The sequence below is a fragment of the Aethina tumida genome, chromosome 3 (genome assembly GCF_024364675.1).
Source record: "Aethina tumida isolate Nest 87 chromosome 3, icAetTumi1.1, whole genome shotgun sequence".
Classification (NCBI taxonomy): Eukaryota; Metazoa; Arthropoda; class Insecta; order Coleoptera; family Nitidulidae; genus Aethina; species Aethina tumida.
This window is the reverse complement of record NC_065437.1, coordinates 1,527,824-1,550,955: the sequence shown is the minus strand read 5'-3', so window position 1 is coordinate 1,550,955 and position 23,132 is coordinate 1,527,824. Positions and strand designations below refer to the sequence as shown.

The following is a 23,132-nucleotide window of genomic DNA, read 5'->3' as shown; positions in this document are numbered from 1 at the left end:
TTAATTTAGAAAATAATGTTAATCGTTAATGTTCAATTGAAAGAATGGCATTGCTGTTCAAAATCATTCTAGTTTTTTGTCTTCAAAAGTATATCAGTATACAATTATTATAATTTTAAGGTTTACATCTTGTTTAGGAGCTTAATAGAAACAAAACCATTGGGATTTAGATTATAAATAGTTTTTGACAATCTCTAATGGGTAAATAATGAAATAAATACATTAGAGGTAAAATTCGTTGATTGTACACCCAATTAGTGTATTTAATTTAGAGAAGGTAAATCATTAAATGTTCCTTTAAAAGTATATCATTCCTTTTTAAAACTATTCTAATTTTTTGTCTTCAAATGTTTTTCAAACACAATTATTATAATTTGAATGTTTACATCTTGCTCAGGAGATTAATAGAAACAAAACCATTGGGATTTAGATTATAAATAGTTTTTGACAACTTCTAATGGGTGAATAATCAAATAAATACATTAGAGGTAAAATTCATTGATTGTACACTCAATTAGTGTATTTAATTTAGAGAAGGTAAATCATTAAATGTTTCTTTGAAAGTATTTCATTCCTGTTTAAAACTATTCTAGTTTTTTGTCCTCTAAAGTTTATCAAGCACAATTATTATAATTTGGATGTTTACATCTTGCTCAGGAACTTAATAGAAACAAAATCTTTGGAATTTAGATTATAAATAGTTTTTAACAATCTCTAATGGGTGAATAATGAAATAAATACATTAGAGGTAAAATTCATTGATTGTATACCCAATTAGTGTATTTAATTTAGAGAAGGTAAATCATTAAACGTTCCTTTCAAAGTATGTCATTCCTGTTTAAAACCATTCTAGTTTTTTGTCTTCTAAAGTTTATCAAACACAATTATTATAATTTGAATATTTACATCTTGCTCAGGAGATTAATAGAAACAAAACCATTGGGATTTAGATTATAAATAGTTTTTGACAATCTCTAATGGGTGAATAATGAAATAAATACATTAGAGGTAAAATTCATTGATTGTTCACCCAATTAGGGTATTTAATTTAGAGAAGGTAAATCATTAAATGTTCCTTTGAAAGTATGTCACTCCTGTTTAAAACTACTCTAGTTTTTTATCTTCAAAAGTTTATCAAACACAATTATTATAATTTCAATATTTACATATTGCTCAGGAGATTAATAGAAACAAAATCATTGGGATTTAGATTATAAATGGTTTTTGATAACTTCTAACGAGTGAATAATGAAATAAATACATTAGAGGTAAAATTCATTGATTGTACACCCAATTAGTGTATTTAATTTAGAGAAGGTAAATCATTAAATGTTCCTTTGAAAGTATGTCATTCCTGTTTAAAACTATTCTAGTTTTTTGTCCTCTAAAGTTTATCAAACACCTCTAATGGGTGAATAATGAAATAAATACATTAGAAGTAAAATTCATTGATTTTATGTACTCAGTTAATGTATTTAATTTATTGGAGGGGATAAATCTATAAAAGTATGATATATCTGTTCAAAACTATTTTATTTTTTTTTTCCTAATTATTATAATAATCAATATTTTTAAATTTTGTAAAATAGGTAGGTTATGATGAAATAAAACAAACAAAAGTAAAACACATTGATTTTATTTAATTACCAGGTACAATAACAAAGTTGCAACCAATTTAAATGTATTTAAAAAATATATTAGTAAAATAATAAATATCGTTAAATAATATATTTGAGCATAGCTATAAAATCAGTTGAATATAGTAGTGAAACAAACATTGATATCAATTTGTAAAATTTCACATCATTTAAAAAACCTCAAACAGCCTAAAACGCTGTTATATCACAATAAAAATTTCATCGAACATTCTAATAATATAATTTAGTACATAAATAGACATTTAATAACAAATTAATATCTAATTATACATGCCAATAATTAATTTACTGCCTTTAACAACAGAATTTACATATTTTGTGACATGGAACGTCCTATAAAAAAAGTTTAGTCTTACACTAACGTATTTACATGATAGTAGTAATGATTTTTTGGTTCAAAAACGTTTTACTCGCATGAAGCTCTTACTTTGAAGGGTAATGGGGGTGAAGTCTTTTTTAATTCTATAAGGGTGTCCATGGAGGTAAAACGTTTTTAACTGGTTAATTAACTAATTAACAGGTGAGGGGAATACTTGAGTGGTGAATGGAGTTCATTACTAGGTGCAATGATTAAAAAATGATTATTATATGTACAATTGGATTAATCTCATCTTACTGATGCATTATTAATTAACTAACGTTCTATTAAATATCTGTGGGCTTATCGTATAATTATATTACAAAATTATTTTAGTAAAAAAACTTAAATTAACAATACTATATTTACCTCTGCCCATAATTTTTCTATATAGGAACTGTTTGGATACAGTTTGTTCTTTTTTTAATATAAAATAGGTCAATATAAATAGGTCTATTACATCTGAATTAATATAATTGCTCTAAGATTCTTGTTTTGATTGGTTTTTTACTTAAATTATTGCTTACTCTATGTTTATAAGTCTGGTTTCGAATTAATTAGGAAAAGAACTGGATAAACTTGTGTTAATACTAGCAAAAAGTCTCGTTTAATACTTTTCACGGAGCCACACAACAGAGAGAATTGACTTGTCCACTCTTATTCATATCAATGAACATAAATTAAGCAACATTTATGTAAGAAAATAGTTGTTCACGTAATCTATGTACAAAAGTATCTCGCGTCACAAAGTCACGGCACACACAAACACACGTTCATACATCTAGCGCACACCCATTGAATAAATAATGAAATACGTCCATTTGCGATTAAAATGGGAGTTACGGGGAGGCCTCCCGGTAGTAGGGGTTCACACCTTTGATGGGCAGGGGGTGGCCCTCGGTGTTGAACACCCACTTGTCCAGCGAGAACAGCTCGTCGTCGGAGAAGAGTAGGTACAAATACTGGAAAAGCACAAGTGTTACATTTTCATGTGCAAATTTGAGGTTAGGTTAGGTATTAGACTATAAAAATAGTGTTTAAGGTGCTATTTTGCTCTGGTTTCCTTTAAATTGTAGAGGAAAGATTGAATAAATCTTTTTAAAGCTTATATAACTTCTTACTATTATAGTTTAGTGGTTATCAACATAACCTAACCTATCATATTTTAATTTGACATTTCATACTTGATATCTCATAACTTATATATGATTTTTATACAACACAAATCATATTTCATTTCTGTTACTTCATATTTTCTAAACTTTTTAAAGTTTTTAAAATATTATCCCAAACTTCATGTGAAAATTTGAGGTTATGTTTGGTATTAGTCTATAAAAATAGTATTTAAGGTGAAATTTTGCTCTGGATTCCTTTAAATTGTAGAGAAAAGGTTTAATAAACATTTTATAAGCTTTTATAACTTCATACTATTATAGTTTAGTAGTTATCAACATAACCTAACCTATCAATTCAATTTAATATATCATATTTGATATTTCATATCTTATACAAGATACTTCAAATTTCATATTTTATTTCTGTTACTTCATATTTTATATTACAAATTTCATATCCGATTTTTATAGCACACATTTCGTACTCGATATGTGATATATCACATTTAATATTACCTATTTTATAATTTATATTCCATATTTCATATATGATATTCGATATTTCATATTTTATATTACTAATTTCGTATCTGATATTTTATATCACATATTTCAAATTCGACATTAGATATTTAACATTTCATACTCGATATGAAATATATCACATTTAATATTTCCTATTTTATAATTTATATTCCAATTTTTATATGTGATATTCGATATTTCATATTTTGTATTACTAATTTCATATCTGCTATTTTATATCATATATTTCAAATTTGACATTTGATATATAACATTTCATATTTGATATTACACATTTTATATTACAAATTTCATATTCGATATGTGATATATATCACATTTAATATTACCTATTTCATAATTTATATTCCATATTTCATATGTGATGTTGGATATTTCATATTTTGTATTTTTAATTTCATATATGATATTCTATATCTGATATTTTATATTTGACATTTGATATTTAATATTTCATATTTGGTATTTCACATTCTATATTACAATATATCACACATTTTGATATGTGATATATCACATTAATATTTAATAATACATATATATTTCATATTTTTTATTTGAAATTCGATAGTTCATGTTTTATATTACTAATTTCATATTTGATATTTAATATTTTATACTTGATATTTCAAATTTTATATTACTATCTGATATATTTGATATATAATATCACACATTTCATATTTGATATTTGGTATTTCACATTTTAAAGTACTTACTTCATACATGATATTCAATATTTCATATTTAATATTTATTATTTCAAATCAGGTTTAAAATATTAACGAAAATCTGAAGACGTTTCCCTCAAAAGTCCCAATACTCTAATTAGCATTATTTTCGAATTAAATTTGTTAATTTCTCTAGTAAATCATTTACCTTGAGAACTTCCGCGATGAAGAAACTCTGCTGCACATCATCCTGTTGCGGGTCCTCCGAATAGACGTTCTTCAGCCCAGTATAACCGCCGGGCACCCGACAGTACTTCTCCAACGCCTGCACCGCCTCCCAGCCCCAGTCCCTGTACTTCTCGTCCTTGGTCAGACGGTACAGATAAAAGTACGACTCGATCACCTCCGGCCTCAGAATGTAGTACTTCTCCGAGCTCTTCAGAGCTCTGGCCTCGGAGCCTTCGGTGAACCTGAACGCCTCCGGTCCCAGTTTAGTGGCGGATCTGTCGTACGACTCGTGGCAGGTGTTGGTGATGTTCTTGGCTATCTCCATGTACTTGTCGGACATGGAGTTCTTCAAGGTGTGGGACGCCAGGGCGAACAATCCTCCTGCAAGTCACACGTTTTACAACAACTAACTTACAGATTACAATCGAAGGGGTTACCGGAGAAGCAGCCCAGGTGGTCCATTTTGTGTTCGGGGCGGTCGAATTTCAGTTCGGCGAAGTACATCATGCCGTTCTGCGACGTGTGGAGCATGTGCTTGATGACGGCCTGCATGGCGTCGTCGAACATCTGACGCACCTCGTTGTCCTCCTTGTTGGTCTGGAGCCACGCCTTCAGCAGGTACTCGTAGAAGCTGTCACCCAGCGCCCCCATAGACATGTGATCTTTAAAAACAGGAAATTAATACTCTTAACTAAAGTAAAGCCTCAGGAAGTTGTCTTACGTTGTCCCCACTTTCCTGTTTTGGGGTTCAGATAGTTGGGATAGAGGCCGTTGGGCTTGTCCAAGCCCTGGAGGAACTGCCTGATGTGCTCCACCTTTTGCTTGTAGACCGGGTTGCCGGTCACGTCGCTCAGATAGGAGAACTCCAGCTGGAGCGTGCCGAATTCGGAGAGGATGCTGGAGCCGCCGCTGGCCCATCCGTAGTTCTTGCTTGTCTGCAACAGAATTCATGAATAAATTGCCTTCATTCAGGCCTAGTTAGTTGACTCACCCCTGTTTTGAAGTTGACGAGGGCGTTGGGGATGCCTGTGGGCGTGTCGAAGGCGGGCAGCAACTTCTGGGCAATCTGTTGCGCCTTGTCGCGGAACATGACGTCGCCCGTCATAGCGAAACACGTCAATAACCCACCCACGAAACGGATGTTCACCTCGAACACCGACACATCGTTGGCCTGCACACAAATAATTAATAATTAGTTTAATTAATTACTTAGTTAGTCAGTAATTACCATTGTGTTGACGTCGAATTCGTTGGCGACAAAGTCCTTAGCCTGCTTGAACTCGTCCATCATCCCCATGATGTACAGGGTGTCCAGGCCGTCCAGAATGGTGGCGGCTATTGGCATGGAACCGAAGATGCTGCCGGTGTGACCACGTTTGGAGATCGGTCTCAGCTCGTTCTTGCCCCAGGCGTAGCGCACGTAGTTGTCCCAGGCGTGTTTGGTCATCTGGAAGCAAAATTGAATGGTTTAATCATTTCCTGAGACGATTTAGTAACAAAATTGCGAAGACTCCTGTCCGATTTATCGTAAAAAATATTTTAAATCTATTGTCAATTGTAATATAAGTAAAATTATACAAAAACTGATGATTTTCTTGATTTAATTCCATACTCATTGTAATTACAAGCAAATATCTAAATAAAATAGGGATTTATCAATAGCTTAGCATAGCATTATAAGCAAAAAAAAACTTAATAAAGACTTTGTTGATATCCTTAAATATTCATTGTAATTATAAGCAAAAAATTTAAAAATTGATGGTTTATGAATGACTAATCATAAATTTCACATTTCGATTTAAAATTCATTGTAATTAAAAACAAATATTCAAATAAAATACTGATTTATCAATGGTTTATTAATAATATGCTGATTTTTTTCAATATCTATTGTCATTATAAGCAAAAAACTTAATAAAGATTGATGATTCATGGACAGTTTATTAAAATTTGTTGATATCCTAAAATATTCATTGTAATTATAAACAAAAAATTTAAAAATTGATGATTTATGAATGACTTATCATAAATTTCATGTTTGGATTCAATATTCATTGTAATTAAAAACAAATATTTAAATAAAATAGTGATTTATCAATGGTTTATTAATAATTTGTTTATTTTCTTCAATATCTATGGTCTATATAAGTAAAAAACTTAATAAAGACTGATGATTCATGGACTGTTTATTAAAATTTGTTGATATCCTTAAATATTCAGTGTAATTATAAGCAAAAAAATTAAAAATTGATGGTTTATGAATGACTTAATCATAAATTTCACGTTTCCATTCAATATTCATTGTAATTAAAAGCAAATATTTAAATAAAATAGTGATTTATAATTGACTTATTAATAATTTGCTGATTTTCTTCAACATCTATTGTCATTATAAGCAAAAAACTTGAAAATTGATGGTTTATGAATGACTAATCATAAATTTCACGTTTCCATTCAATATTCATTGTAATTAAAAGCAAATATTTAAATAAAATAGTGATTTATAATTGACTTATTAATAATTTGCTGATTTTCTTCAACATCTATTGTCATTATAAGCAAAAAACTTAATAAAAACTGATGATTAATGGACTGTTTATTAAAATTTGTTGATATCCTTAAATATTCATTGTTATTATAAGCAAACAATTTAAAAATTGATGGTTTATGAATGACTAATCATAAATTTCATATTCATTTGTAATTAAAAGCAAATATTTAAATAAAATAGAGATTTATCAATCGCTTATTAATAATTTGCTGATTTTCTTCAATGTCTATTGTCATTATAAGCAAAAAACTTAATAAAGACTGATGATTCATGGACTGTTTATTAAAATTTGTTGATATCCTTAAATATTTATTGTAATTATAAGCAAAAAATTTAAAAATTTATGGATTATGAATGACTAATCATAAATTTCACGTTTCGATTCAATATTCATTGTAATCAAAAGCAAATATTGAAATAAAATAGTGATTTATCAATGGCTTATTAATAATTTGCTGATTTTCTTCAATATCTATGGTCATTATAAGCAAAAAACTTAATAAAGACTGATGATTCATAGACTGTTTATTAAAATTTGTTGATATCTTTAAATATTTATTGTAATTAAAAGCAAAAAATTTAAAAATTGATGGATTATAAAAATTGGTGATCTGTGACTAATCATAAATTTCACGTTTCGAATTAATATTCATTGTCATTAAAAGCAAATATTTAAATAAAATAGTGATTTATCATTGGCTTATTATTAATAATTTGCTGATTTTCTTCAATATCTGTTGTCTTATAAGCAAAAATTTAATAAAAAATGATTATTCATGTACTGTTCATTAAAATTTGTTGATTTATTTAAATATTCATTGTAATTATAAGCAAAAAATTTTAAAATTGATGGTTTATGAATGACTAATCATAAATTTCACGTTTCGATACAATATTCGTTGTACTTAAAAGCAAATATTTGAATAAAATAGAGATTTATCAATGGCCTATTAATAATCTGTTAATTTTATTCAATATCTATTGTCATTATAAGCAAAAAACTTAATAAAGACTGATAATTCATGGACTGTTTACTAAAATTTTGTTGATATACTTAAATATTCATAATAATTATAAGCAAAAAATTTAAAAATTGATGTTTTATTACTTATTTGCTTATTTTCTTCAATATCTATGGACATTATAAGCAAAAAACTTAATAAAAAATGATTTATGGACTTTTTATTAAAATTTGTCGATATGATTAAATATTTATTGCAATTAAAAGCAAAAATCTAACAAATAATGTTGACTTATGAATGGCTTATTAAAATTTAGTTGATTATATTCAATATTCAGAGTAATTATAGGCAAAGATTTAAAAAAATATATATGATTTATGAAGAGCTTTTGAAGATTTTTCTGTAAGTTGTTATGAAGTATCTTTAAAATTATGTAATGAAGGTTAAATATACTTTTAATAATTTTATATAAGTATACTAAAAATGATCAAAGTAGACGATAAAAATGTCCGAGAATACCTCTTTGATCTTCTCCCGTTTGAAACGGACGTCCGACTCACGTTCACCTCCAAACCACTCATAATAATAAGCACTCTGTTCGGCCGACGACAAATTCGCACCGTCCACGACAACACCCTCGACCACCGTCGAATTATCAACCGACCCCGACTGTCTGCTCAAATAGACGCTGGTCATGGCCATCACCATCAGCGAGCTGCCGAAACCGGCCACCACGTACTTCCCCATCTTCTCACGGTTGCTCGTTTAACTGTATTAAAAGCGTGTCGAGTTCAGTTTTCTGTTTATCGGACGTCGAGGTTCTTGTTATCTGGGTGGGCGCGAATCGAGACGATGCATTTGTTGAATGACCATCGCGTGGCCGTTTTACGCCAATCAACACATTTAGGACGGCTGATAATGGTGCGGTGAATGGTGGCGATGTTGTACAAGAATATTTTTAGAAAAATGCGGTGACGTCCTTTGTTCCAGTACAAGGGGCTTCTCTTCTGTGTGTTCAATGATTAGTTTGTTGTCTTCAAACTAATTTAATACGTCATTGATATCTAATTATAGTGTCTGATGTTGTCTTCTATTGATAATTTTCAGGAATTTAGGCTAAGGTGCCCAATAAAACTAAGAAAAACTGTTTAAAAAGTTTAATAAATGTTAGTTTTAGTTAAAAACTAAGTCCACCCTTTGGACTTGAAGGCAAAACCACCAAAGCTAAGCCCAAAAATAATCTTCCAACGATGCCAACCAAGGCTGGTTATGTGGAGAAGCTGCTCCTCCTCCTTTGTCTTTCGACAAACATTTCAACACTCCGCTTCGAGATGATCCGACCGACGAAGCCAATCACGAAACACTCGAGTGGTCAGTTCGTGAACTCCTATTGAGGAACGTGCCGCCGTCCTAATCGATACTCATTATCCGGAGGAAAGTTTAAAATAACTCAGATAACCCAACACACCGACATGTGTATTTTTTTCTAGTTTTGAGTAACCGTTTTTATTTAAATTGTTGGTGACCAATGGGAGAGGGAGGTTGGAGGATTTTTGAAACGCATGACCGGCAATGATAACTCTTTAGATTTGTGTCACCAATACTGTTTTCTAGGAACTGTTTTAATGTTTTTTTTTTAAGTAATTATCGGGGGCATCGAAAATTACATAGTAAGCACTGATGGATTTGTAAATATGTGATAAAATGGTTGCAATAAAGTTGTAAATATAAACATGTAATGCTACAACTACTTTAAACTAGTAATTTTCTTAATTCTTAAGCGTGTAAAGAAGGTTTCCTGAATTAGATAACTACTTTACCTTTGCTTATGTCATATAATTTTATATATTTTATGCCTACGAATTGTTTATTCCCATTTAAATGGTGTATAATTTATAAAATGTATAAAAATAACATGACATCATGACAAATTTATTCAAAACTTTAAAATTTTAAAATATTTTGACATTAGCCATGATAAAGTAGATATCTAACTTTACAAACCAACTAATTACTGTCACAGATTAAGTTTTTAAAATTATTTCCACACAAAAATATATTTTTGAACAAAGTTAACATGGATAAATTAATTTTAAAATAACTACTTTGTCACTTGAACAGATTTCCTTCTTAAACCTCTGAAATATTTCGAAGGAGAACGTTTGTTTGAAGAAGAAGAAACGACCTGAACTGTTAGGTTATGATTTCATATTACAGAAGTAAATGTGAATATTTAATCGTCTTTTACTACTTCTACTTTAAAACAGTAATTTTCTGACTTCTTAACCGTGTAAAGTAGGTTTGCTTAGTTAAATACCTACTTTACCGATGCTTATGTCAAATAATTTTTATATTTTATGTTTCTGAATTGTTTATTTCCTTTTAAATTGAGTACAATTTATAACATGTATTAAACTAACAATTTAATATATTCCAGACCATTATAAAAGTATAAAATAATTCAAAACGGTAAAATTTAAAAATATTTTGACATTAGCCATGGTAAAGTAGATATCTAACTTCACAAACCAACAAATTACTGTCACAGATTAAGTTTTTAAAATTATTTACACACAAAAATATATTTTTGAACAAAGTTAACATGGATAAATTAATTTTAAAATAACTACTTTGTCTCTTGAACAGATTTCCTTCTTAAACCTCTGAAATATTTCGAAGGAGAACGTTTGTTTGAAGAAGAAGAAACGACCTGAACTGTTACATTATGATTTCATATTATAGAAGTAAATATGATTATTTAATCGTCTTTTACTACTTCTACTTTAAAACAGTAATTTTCTGACTTCTTAACCGTGTAAAGTAGGTTTGCTTAGTTAAATACCTAATTTACCGATGCTTATGTCAAACAATTTTTATATTTTATGCTTCTGAATTGTTTATTTCTTTTTAAATTGAGTACAATTTATAACATGTATAAAACTAACAATTTAATACATTTCAGACCATTATAAAAGTATGAAATAATTCAAAACAGTAAAATTTAAAAATATTTTGACATTAGCCATGGTAAAGTAGATATCTAACCTTACAAACCGACTAATTACTGTCACAGATTAAGTTTTTAAAATTATTTACACACAAAAATATATTTTTGAACAAAGTTAATATGGATAAATTAATTTTAAAATAACTACTTCGTCACTTAAATAGATTTCCTTCTTAAACTTCTTAAATATTTCGAAGGAGAACGTTTGTTTGAAGAAGAAGAAACGACCTGAACTGTTAGGTTATGATTTCATATTACAGAAGTAAATGTGAATATTTAATCGTCTTTTACAACTTCTACTTTAAAATAGTAATTTTCTAACTTCTTAACCATGTAAAGTAGGTTTGCTTAGTTAAGTACCTACTTTACCGAGGCTTATGTCAAATAATTTTTATATTTTATGCTTCTGAATTGTTTAATTCCTTTTAAATTGAGTACAATATATAACAATTGAATACATTCCAGACCATCATAAATGTATGAAATAGTAAAATTTAAAAACATTTTGACATTAGCTAAGGTAAAGTAGATATCTAACTTTACAAACCAACTAATTAAGTTTCTAAAGTTTTGAACAAAATTAACCTAGATAGATTGATTTTAAAATAACTACTTTGAATAATTTGACATTTAGAAAGATAAAGTAGATATCTACTTATTGTTACACGTTAAGCAAGGTCAATTTTAGGTCAAAAATGTATAATAAGGTCACTTATCAATTTATTTGTTTAAAATTATGAATCAAAAACACCACAGTTAGAAAAAAAAAGAAAATCCACGTGTATCCGTACCATAAAACAATAAACTGTCTTAATCTGACCGCAACTTCCTCTCCAAATCAAAGCAAAACAATGCAATAAGACGTGTGAATTCAAACATGATAACCACTACATCAGACTCTTCACTTGTTTCCGGAAATTACTTAAGTAAACAAGAGTAACATGGACAGCAATGCGACCGCAACATCCCGATTTCAGTTTATAAAACCTTTAGCTTGGGCCGCCAACAATGTTTTTCCAATTCGTTTAAGTGAAGTGAAGTGCTGCTGCGTTAGAAAATGTCGAAGAACCAGGCGACACCGGCCAGCCGGCAACTGGAGCTGTGGTACGACAAATACCAGGTACTGGTTCGCAAATGTTTGAGGAAGTCGGATGTTCAGCTATGCCCGGCATTCGCACGAACAATGCAAGAATGTGCCCGGTTTCGACCTCTGGACCATTGTTGCCGCGCTCCCATCGGCATGAAACCGTAACACGAGCGGTTCACGTCGTTTTTTCTTTTTTGGTCGGCGAAACGGTCTCTCTCTCGGAATATTTAGATGGTTTAAGGAGGAATTGTGTTCAGGTGACAAAGGGACATTCTGAACTTCGTTTAAAAATGTCTGTATAATTTTGGAAGCTTAATCTGTGGCTGTGAGTTCGTAAAGTTAGTTATCTACTTTATCATCGCTAATGTCAAATAATTTTTAATTTTATTGATACACATCTGAATTCTCTAATTCAGATGTGTATGATGTGATGATTGTCAGATATTTGCTTTATCTCTGTTACTGTCAAATTATTTTTACATGTTATAATCTGTTCAAGTGACAAAATAGTTATTTCAAAATTAATTGAACCATGATAACTTTGTGTAAAAATCTATCTTTGTGTGATAATTATTTTAAAAACTTAATCTGTGACAGTAATTAGTTGGTTTGTAAAGTTAGATATCTACTTTACTATAACTAATGTCAAAATATTTTAAATTTTACTATTTTGAATTATTGTATACTTTTATAATGGTCTGGAATGTATTAAATTGTTAGTTTTATACATGTTATAAATTGTACTCAATTTAAAAGGAAATAAACAATTCAGAAGCATAAAATATAAAAATTGTTTGACATAAGCATCGGTAAAGTAGATATTTAACTAAGCAAACCTACTTTACACGGTTAAAAAGTCAGAAAATTACTGTTTTAAAGTAGAAGTAGCAAAAGACGATTAAATAATCACATTTACTTCTATAATATAAAATCATAACCTAACAGTTCAGGTCGTTTCTTCTTCTTCAAACAAACGTCCTCCTTCGAAATATTTAAGAGGTTTAAGAAGGAAATCTGTTCAAGTGACAAAGTGGTTATTTTAAAATTAATTTGTCCATGTTAACTTTGTTCAAAAATATATTTTTGTGTGTAAATAATTTTAAAAATTTAATATGTGACAGTAATTAGTTGGTTTGTAAAGTTAGATATCTACTTTACCATGGCTAATGTCAAAATATTTTTAAATTTTACTATTTTGGATTATTTCATACTTTTATAATGGTCTGGAATGAATTAAATTGTTAGTTTTATACATGTTATAAATAGTACTCAATTTAAAATGAAATAAACAATTCAGAAGCATAAAATATAAAAATTGTTTGACATAAGCATCGGTAAAGTAGGTATTTAACTAAGCAACCTACTTTACACGGTTAAGAAGTCAGAAAATTACTGTTTTAAAGTATAAGTAGTAAAAGACGATTAAATAATCACATTTACTTCTAAAATCATAACCTAACAGTTCAGGTCGTTTCTTCTTCAAACAAACGTTCCCCTTCGAAATATTTAAGAGGTTTAAGAAGGAAATCTGTTCCAGTGACAAAGTAGTTATTTTAAAATTAATTTATCCATGTAAACTTTGTTCAAAAATATATTTTTCTGTGTGAATAATTTTAAAAATTTAATATGTGACAGTAATTAGTTGGTTTGTAAAGTTAGATATCTACTTTACCATGGCTAATGTCAAAATATTTTTAAATTTTACTGTTTTGAATTATTTTATACTTTTATAATGGTATGAAATGTACTACTAATGTACATGTAGTAAATTATACACAACTTAAAAGGTAATAAACAATTCAGGAGCATAAAATATAGTGTCCGACATAAAATTAGGTAAAGTATCTAATTTAACAAACCTAGTTTACACGGTTAATAATTAACAAAATTACTGTTTTAAAGTAGTTGTAATAAAACTCGACTGTATGTTTACATCAACTACTAAATTACAACCATTTTATGCCTTATTTACAAACCTATCAATGCTAAGTATGCAATTTAAGATGCCCCTGATAACAATTAACAAAACAATAAAAGCAATCCCAAGATAAAATCCAAAAACATTATTGGTAATTTAGACATAAATCTAATTATCAATACTGGTCATGCGTTTCGGAAGTCCTCAATCCTCCTCCTCCCATTGGTTACCAACGAGAAACACTAAACAAAACGGTTACACAAGAAGCTGCGAGCAAAAAAAATAAACACGTACGTGTGTTGGGTTATCTGAGTTATTTTAAACTTTCCTCCCGATAATGAGCATCGATTAGGTCGGTGGCACGTTCCCCAATACGAGTTCACGAACTGACCACTCGAGCTTTTCGTGATCGGATCATCCCGATGCGGAGAATGTCGCAATGTTTTTGTTTGTCGGCGAGAGGAAATCGAAAGACAAAGGGGGAGGAGCAGCGTCTCTACATAATCAGCCTTGGCATCGTTAGAAGATTGTTTTTGGCCTCAAAGTCGAAGGGTGGACATAATTTTTAATTAAAACTAATATTTATTAAACAGTCAACAACAGCACTTCCTCCTGAAAACTCCTATTTTTGTTATATTGAAATTTCAGGAGACACAAAAGGATGAACATTCGACGAACGACTCGGGCATCGCCCTCCCCTACAAGGACTCCAGCATCACGGTGGGCAAATACGGCCCGATCGTGCTCACCGATTGGGACATGATAGAACAGCTCGCCCACTTCGCGAGGGAGCGCATCCCCGAACGTGTGGTCCACGCGAAGGGTGCCGGAGCGTTCGGCTACTTCGAAGTCACCGACGACATCACCGATCTGACCGTGTCGAAAGTGTTCGACAGGGTGGGGAAACGCACCCCGATTGCGGTCAGGTTTTCGCAGGTGGCGGGCAATCTCGGCTCCGCCGACACCGTCAGGGATCCCAGAGGTATACAATATAAACTTTTGGGGAAACTGTTTATTTTGTATGTTGCCAATTTACTTTTAAACTACGTAAAATCAGTTTTCCAGTTTAGTTTCAACATTTTGTACGTCTATTTGCTGAATTCTGTTGTTTTTATTTTAATAAAACGCTTTGTTATATTAATAAGAACTTTTCATATTGGTGATAAGTTTTATTGTCCTTAATATTTTGAGTTTGGCATATTTGTTAAAAATTAAAACATATTACGAACTCTGAAGCTTTCATTTTAACTAAAAATTATTTATCGAATTAAATTTTGAACTTTATAAACAGTTGGTGATATATTTTATTGATTTAATCTTTCCAATTATACGTATTTCTTCAGGAAAATTGAATTTCATTTTTAACTAAAAATTATACTCGAAATTAATTTTTGATTTTCACAAGATGTTGGTGATATGTTTTATTGTTCTTAATATTTTGAGTTTGGCATATTTCTTAAAAAATACAACATATTAGCAACTCAGGAGCTTTCATTTTTAACTAAAAATTATTTATCGAATTAAATTTTGAATTTTTTAAACAGTTGGTGATATATTTTATTGATTTAATCTTTCAAATTTTACGTATTTCTTCAGGAAAATTGTCAAGATGTTTAAAGAATTTCATTTTTAACTAAAAATTATACTCGGAAATAATTTTTGTTTTTCACAAGATGTTGGTGATATGTTTTATTGTTCTTAATATTTTGAGTTTGGCATATTTCTTAAAAAAATACCACATATTAGCAACTCAGGAGCTTTCATTTTTAACTAAAAATTATTTATCGAATTAAATTTTGAATTTTCTAAACAGTTGGTGATATATTTTATTGAATTAATCTTTCAAATTTTACGTATTTCTTCAGGAAAATTGACAAGATATTTAAAGAATTTCATTTTTAACTAAAAATTATGCTCTGAATTAATTTTTGATTTTCACAAGATGTTGGTGATATGTTTTATTGTTCTTAATATTTTGAGTTTGGCATATTTCTTAAAAAATACAACATATTAGCAACTTAGGAGTTTTCATTTTTAACTAAAAATTATTTACCGAATTGAATTTTGAATTTTCTAAACAGTTGGTGATATATTTTATTGAATTAATCCTTCAAATTATACATATTTCTTCAGGAAAATTGTCAAGATATTTAAAGAATTTCATTTTTAACTAAAAATTATACTCGGAATTAATTTTTGTTTTTCACAAGATGTTGGTGATATGTTTTATTGTTCTTAATATTTTGAGTTTGGCATATTTCTTAAAAAATACCACATATTAGCAACTCAGGAGCTTTCATTTTTAACTAAAAATTATTTATCAAATTAAATTTTGAATTTTCTAAACAGTTGGTGATATATTTTATTGATTTAATCTTTCAAATTTTACGTATTTCTTCAGGAAAATTATCAAGATGTTTAAAGAATTTCATTTTTAACTAAAAATTATACTTGGAATTAATTTTTGATTTTCACAAGATGTTGGTGATATGTTTTATTGTTCTTTATATTTTGAGCTTGGCATATTTCTTAAAAAATACAACATATTAGCAACTCTGGAGCTTTCATTTTTAACTAAAAATAAATTATTTATCTAATTAAAATTGACTTTTCTAAACAGTTGGTGATATATTTTATTGATTTAATTTTTTAAATATATTTTAGAACAATTTTAACAATAGAAAATTATATAAAAACAGTTTTAAGTAGACCAAATTGTTGAATTCTAGAGTTTTTATTTGAATAAAACGTTTTTTCTTTACATAAATAAAAACTTGCACACGTTAAATTTATTAATTACATAAATCCAAATGTCAAAACAAAAGGTTAACACTTATAATTTATAATTAGAATCTAAAAATATCCAAATTATGCATGGCATAAATATACAATACAATTTTTTTCCTCCCAAGGTTTCGCCATAAAATTCTACACGGAAGAAGGAATATGGGACTTAGTAGGAAACAACACCCCCGTATTTTTCATGCGGGACCCCATTTTGTTCCCAATGTTCATCCACAGCCAAAAACGCAACCCCGTCACCAACACCAGGGACTGGAACATGTTCTGGGACTACTTAAGCTTGAGACCTGAGTCTTTGCACCAAGTCCTGATATTGTTCTCGGACAGAGGAATCCCAGATGGTCACAGACACCAGAACGGTTATGGCTCTCATACTTTTTCACTCATTGGACCAAACAGAAAGTTGACTTGGGTGAAATTCATTTACAAAACTGATCAGGGTAAAACACCAACTCAAATATTACACACAAAGTATATTGATTGAGTTACAGGAATAAAGAATTTGGAACCGGAACAGGCCAATGCCTTGGCTGGTACCCAACCAGATTATGCCCTTGAGGATCTGTACAACGCCATCGCCAGCGGAAACTACCCCTCGTGGACGTTCTACATCCAAACCATGACCCCGGAACAGGTCAAACAGGTGAACTTCAACCCGTTCGACATCACCAAAGTGTGGCCCAAGAAGCAATTTCCGCTTAAGAAGGTCGGGCGGTTTGTTTTGAATCGCAATCCGGCGAATTACTTCGCCGAAGTTGAACAACTCGCCTTCCAACCCAGCAATTTGACTCCAGGTATTTCTCGAATTGGTGATATCTTTTATTGTGTGAATTTTTTTGGAGTTCTTTCAACATTGTTTAAGGAACTCACATTATTAGTTGAAAGTTATATTCACAATCAATTTTTGAACATCCTAAGAAGTTGGTGATATTTTTTATTATTAAATTTTTAAATTTTGCGGATTTATGCGATGATCAAAAGTACTTAGACCTTTAACTATGATTTAAACTCGTAATTTTTACTTTCCCAAGAAGTTGGTGATATATTTTATTGTCCTTAATTTTTGTATTTTATGTATGTGTTTAAAAATAACATATTAGTAACTCTTTAGGAAAATTGTCAGAATTTTTAAAGAATTTCATTATTATCTTAAAATTATATGCAGAATGAATTTTTCACAAGATAGCTGTTGGTGATATGTTTTATTGCTCTTATTCTTTTGAGATTGGCATATTTCTTAAAAAAATAAAACGTATTAGCAATTCTAGAGCTTTCATTTTTAACTAAAAATTATTTATCAAATTAAATTTTGAATGTTCCAAACAGTTGGTGATATATTTTATTGATTTAATCCTTTAAATTATACGTATTTCTTCAGGAAAATTGTCAGGATATTTAAAGAATTTCATTTTTAACTAAAAATTATACTGGGAATTAATTTTTGATTTTCACAAGATGTTGGTGATATGTTTTATTGTTGTTAATCTTTTGAGTTTGGCATATTTCTTAAAAAACAAACTTATTAGAAATTCTGGAGCATTCATTTTTAACTAAAAATTATTTATCGAATTAAAATTTGAATTTTCTAAATAGTTGGTGATATATTCTATTCATATTAATCTTTTTAATTATACGAAATACTTTCGAAAAATGATCAGAATCTTTACAGAACTCTATTTTTAACCAAAGAATTATACACAGAATTTTAATTTTCACAAATTGGTGACATCTTTGATGATTTTTAAACTTTTAAATTTTACATATTTCTTAAAAAAATAAGTCAGGGCCATTAGAGCCCTTGAAATTTATATAAAAATTACATTAAAATTTAATTATAAACTTTTTTAAAATTTGGTGATACTTTTTATTGTTGATAAAAATTGAAATTTTACGAAATTATTTTGAAAAATAAATTAAAATCATCGCAATTTTAAGTAAAAATTAATTTTTGAATTTCCCAAAAAGTTGGTGATATATTTTATTGTTGTAAATTTTTCGTATTTTTTTAAAAATGGCTCTAGAGACAATTAAAATTTATGCTTAGAATTATTTTCTGAATCCCCCAAGAAGTTGGTGATAATTTTTATTGTCCCACAAACATTTAATTCCAGGAATCGGCGCATCACCGGACAGACTCTTGCAAGGCCGGATGTTCTCCTACCCGGACGCCCACCGCTACCGCCTCGGCGTCAACTACAACGAGATCCCGGTCAACTGCCCGTTCCGCGTGCGCAACTTTCAACGCGACGGCAAAATGGTGATCAACAATCAAGGCGGCGCCCCCAACTACCACCCGAACAGCTTCGGCGGTCCGGAGGTGGAGCCGGGCGCCCAGAACGGCACCAACCCGCCGGCCAACGTGTGCGGCGACGAGACCTACTTCGACTTGGTGGACGACGACAACTACAGCCAGCCCAAGTGCATGTACGAGAACGTCCTGGACGCTGGCGCGAGGTCGAGGCTGGCCGAGAACATCGCCGGCACTTTGGTCAACGTCACCGTCCAGGGTATCATCGATCGGGTCATCGATCAGTTCACCAAAGTGCACCCGGAGTTGGGGCAGAACATACAGAAGGCGTTGGAAAAAGTACAAGTTTAACGGGCCGATGTAACAATTAAACTAAATTCGTCATAAATAAAGTATGTTTCAATCACTGACTAATTTAATTGGGCTATTTAGATTATTTTATGGGAAACGTGCACGTTATAAGTGTTACGACTGTGTCAATAAAATATAAGTAATCGATTAGCAATGTGTTTCAAATTCAAAACAGCACATGTGTACAGCTAATCGTCTAAAATAAAAATGCTTGTCCCAGTTAAAACCAGGTTGAGTTTGCAAGTGAATTTAAATACTTGGTAAAACTCTGGAAGCTTAAAAATATATGCAAACTACGTTTAATTAAGTAATTAACTTTTAACTAAAAGTTATACACTTAATTAAGTTTTGAATTATCTAAAAAAATTGGTGATATTTTAAGGAATCGTTTGAATTTTATAAATTTCTTTCAGAAAATTATCATTATCATCAAAAAATTTCATTTTAAACTAAAAAAATTACACCCAAAATTAATTTTTGATCTTCACAGGAAGTTGGTGATATCTTTTATTGTTTTTAATCTTTTAAATTGTACATAAATTATTAAAAATTAAAAAAAAAAACACATTAGCAACTTTGGACCTTTGATTTTTAACTGTAAATTATACTTATTATTAATTTTTGAATTTTTAAAATGTTGGTGATATATTTTATTGATCTTAATCTTCCAAATTACACGAATTTCTTAAGAAAAATGAATGAATTTCATTGTTTTACTAAAAATTATACTCAAAATTAATTTATGTTTTTCACAATAAATTGGTGATATCTTTTATTGTTCTTAATGTTTTGAATTTTACGTATTTCTTAATACATTCGCAACTTGAAAGTCTTCAATTTTAACTAAAAAATATACATAGAATTAAATTTTGAAACATTTAAAAAATTGGTGATGTATTTTACTGAATCTTTCGAATAATCCGGATATTTTTTTTTCAGAAAATTATCAATACCTTCAAAGAATTTCATTTTTAACTAAAAAATTATACTTAGAATTAATTTTTGATTTTCACAAAATGTTGGTCTTATTCTTAACCTTTTTATTTATACGTAATTATTATACGTACTTCGAATTAATTTTTAATTTTTAAAAAATTGGTGTTATATTTTATGATCTTAATTTTACATAGATTTCTTTAGAGAAATTAAAGAATTACATTTTTTAACTAAAAATTATACTACTATATATTTTTATTGTTCTTAATCTTTTGAATTTTACGTATTTTTTTTAAACTTATTAGTAACCCGAAAGTTTTCATTTTTAATTAAAAAACATACATCGAATTAAATTTTGAATTATATAAAAAGTTGGTGATGTATTTTACTGATCTTAATATTTCTAATTACACAGATTTTTTTTAAAAAAATTATTAGGATCTTTAAAGAACTTCATTTTTAACTAAAAATTATACTCAGAAGTAATTTTCATTTTACACAAGAAGTTGGTGATATCTTTTATTGTTCTTAATCTTTTGAATTTTAAGTATTTTTAAAAAAATATAAGCAATTCTGAAGCTTTTAATTTAACTAAAAAATATCCATCAAATTAAAATTTGAATTGGTGATGTATTTTACTGAGCTTTTGAATTGTATGGATTTCTTTAGGGAAATTATCAGACAATTTATATCTAAAAATTAATAATCACAATAATTTTTCATTTTCACAAGTTGGTGATATCTTTTATTGTTCCTAATCTTTTGAATTTTTTACGTATTTCTTTGAAAAAGATCAAATTCTTAACTAAAAACTAACTACAAAATTAATTTTTGTATTTTTTAAAAAGTTGGTGATACTTTTTATTGTTCTTATCCTTTTGATATTTACGTATTTCTTTAAAAAATAAGTTATCACCTTTAAAGTCATCGAATTTTATCAAAAATTACATTAAAAATTAATTAGAAAAATAAATAAATAATATGTTTTATCGTTGTTAATCAAAATAATCAAAACTCTTAAGACTATTGTGTCTTTAAGTAAAAATTATACTTAAATTAAATTTCCCAAAAAGTTGGTGATAAACAATAATAATTAATTAAAGATTAACGTTTTAATGTTTGTATCTAGAATTTTGAACTTGATATTGATATATTTAATATTGACCTATATCTTATGAAGTTTAATACACGTAATCTGAAGCCATAGCTTCAATGTCAAGTTATATAATACGATTACATTATAATAAAAACATATGTATTAACATTTCCGTATAAAAAAACTGTATGAAAATTAAATCATCATAAATTAAAGTTCACGACGTTCATGAATCATTCAGATTTTAATGGTGGGTACTTCTGTAGTCAGATTAATTGAATATTTAAGAGTTAAATTTAGTCATACTGGCAATGAAAGAGTACAAATCTTTTGTTGATTTTGTCTAGACTTTTAGAAAACTTTATGTTTTCACGATGAAAATAAAATTTCCATAGTTTAAATGAAGATGATGTTTGGAATATTTAAATGCGGGTCTGTGATAAAAGTTGGAATCTAATTTTATTGGACTAATTAATGACTATTCAAGATTGTAGAGAAGTAAACACAAGTTATTTTTAAGAGACGTGTCAACATTATTTGCATATAAAACAAGTTATAATGGTCTTAAGGATTGCCATTTATTTTTTAACCATTTCTGCTAATAATGTTAATGTTTTTTACAGTTAACATTATGGTAAATACTTTTTAAAAGAATATTCCAGAACAGTTTCGGCACAAACTTAATTAAACAAGAGATAAAATCAAGACAATTGTTTCGAAATCCCACTTAATTAATTATGAAATTACATTGTTTATTGTTTGGTTTCATCATAAACAATTCGACAAACAGTTAAACGAGTAAACAACGGTCAGACCGTAACGAATCTTACCTCTTTGACTTTGTCCCTGCGCTCCCTGGTCTGCTGGGCCAGGTCCTCGCCCCCCTTCATCAGGGGATAACTGTCGCTCATGGCCGGCGGCACGGTCACCACCACCGGATAATTGGGCCCCAAATCCTCCGCCCCCACATTCTCGTCCACCTGATTCGGCACGTTCAACCTACCGACCGTCGAGGACGTCTTCCTGACACCCAAATCGGGCCGTTCCAACACCTTCAGCTCCGAGTCCTGTTCGATCTTCGCCTTCAACTTTTGCCGGTCCCCAATGATGTGCGGGTCCAATTGAGCATCCGTCTCGTGCCGCACTATCTTCTGGGCCTCGCGGCTGTCCTCGAGATGCGGCGGCGGCGGTATCAGCAGCTCCGGGCCCGCTCTTTTGATCTGATCGTACACTTTGTACATACTGTCGGCGGGGCCGTTCGAGCCCCTGAACTCCGGCAAAAAGAAGAACGTGCCGAAGCAGATCAGGCCGAAGGTGACGAACACCAGGAATATTACGTATTTTTCCTTGGCCCGGAAGGAACGGCGGGTGAACGGCACCGGGACGCCGTTCACGATCCGGTGGTACACGGGTAGTATTTGGGTCACGCTCATTTCGAATTTAGTTCAGGCTTAACTGTTGGCGAACGGGAAGGCGACGAAAACACGCCATTAACGGGGCACCGACCACACAACTGACTGAACACAACACTGACAGTTCTTGTAAACTGACAGGACACAAAAATAGTGCAGATTTCTGCACCGCTGACCAAATCTGTT

At 29.9% G+C, this 23,132-nt stretch overlaps 2 protein-coding genes across 3 annotated transcripts; one reads left to right on the top strand and one right to left on the bottom strand.

Annotated features, from left to right (window-relative positions):
* Positions 1-1,618: 1,618 nt before the first annotated feature.
* Positions 1,619-23,059, bottom strand: LOC109606581 (mannosyl-oligosaccharide alpha-1,2-mannosidase IA-like). 2 transcript variants are annotated; one of them, XM_049965550.1, is made up of 7 exons: positions 22,365-23,059; positions 5,805-6,023; positions 5,568-5,747; positions 5,298-5,511; positions 5,014-5,238; positions 4,557-4,957; positions 1,619-2,978 (listed from the first exon to the last, which is right to left on the bottom strand). In XM_049965550.1, the coding sequence occupies exons 1-7, from the start codon at positions 22,965-22,967 to the stop codon at positions 2,856-2,858; spliced, it is 1,965 nt and encodes a 654-aa protein (XP_049821507.1). In that variant the 5' UTR covers positions 22,968-23,059; the 3' UTR covers positions 1,619-2,855. The 2 variants fall into 2 exon arrangements, with proteins under 2 accessions (XP_049821507.1, XP_049821508.1); XM_049965551.1 differs by lacking the exon at positions 22,365-23,059 and adding an exon at positions 8,609-8,905.
* LOC109605005 (catalase-like) lies at positions 11,784-19,557 on the top strand. The gene is made up of 5 exons (XM_020021563.2): positions 11,784-12,216; positions 14,750-15,083; positions 17,014-17,343; positions 17,395-17,697; positions 19,015-19,557. Exons 1-5 carry the CDS (start codon positions 12,154-12,156, stop codon positions 19,500-19,502), a joined length of 1,518 nt encoding a protein of 505 aa, XP_019877122.2. The 5' UTR covers positions 11,784-12,153; the 3' UTR covers positions 19,503-19,557.
* Positions 23,060-23,132: the final 73 nt, after the last annotated feature.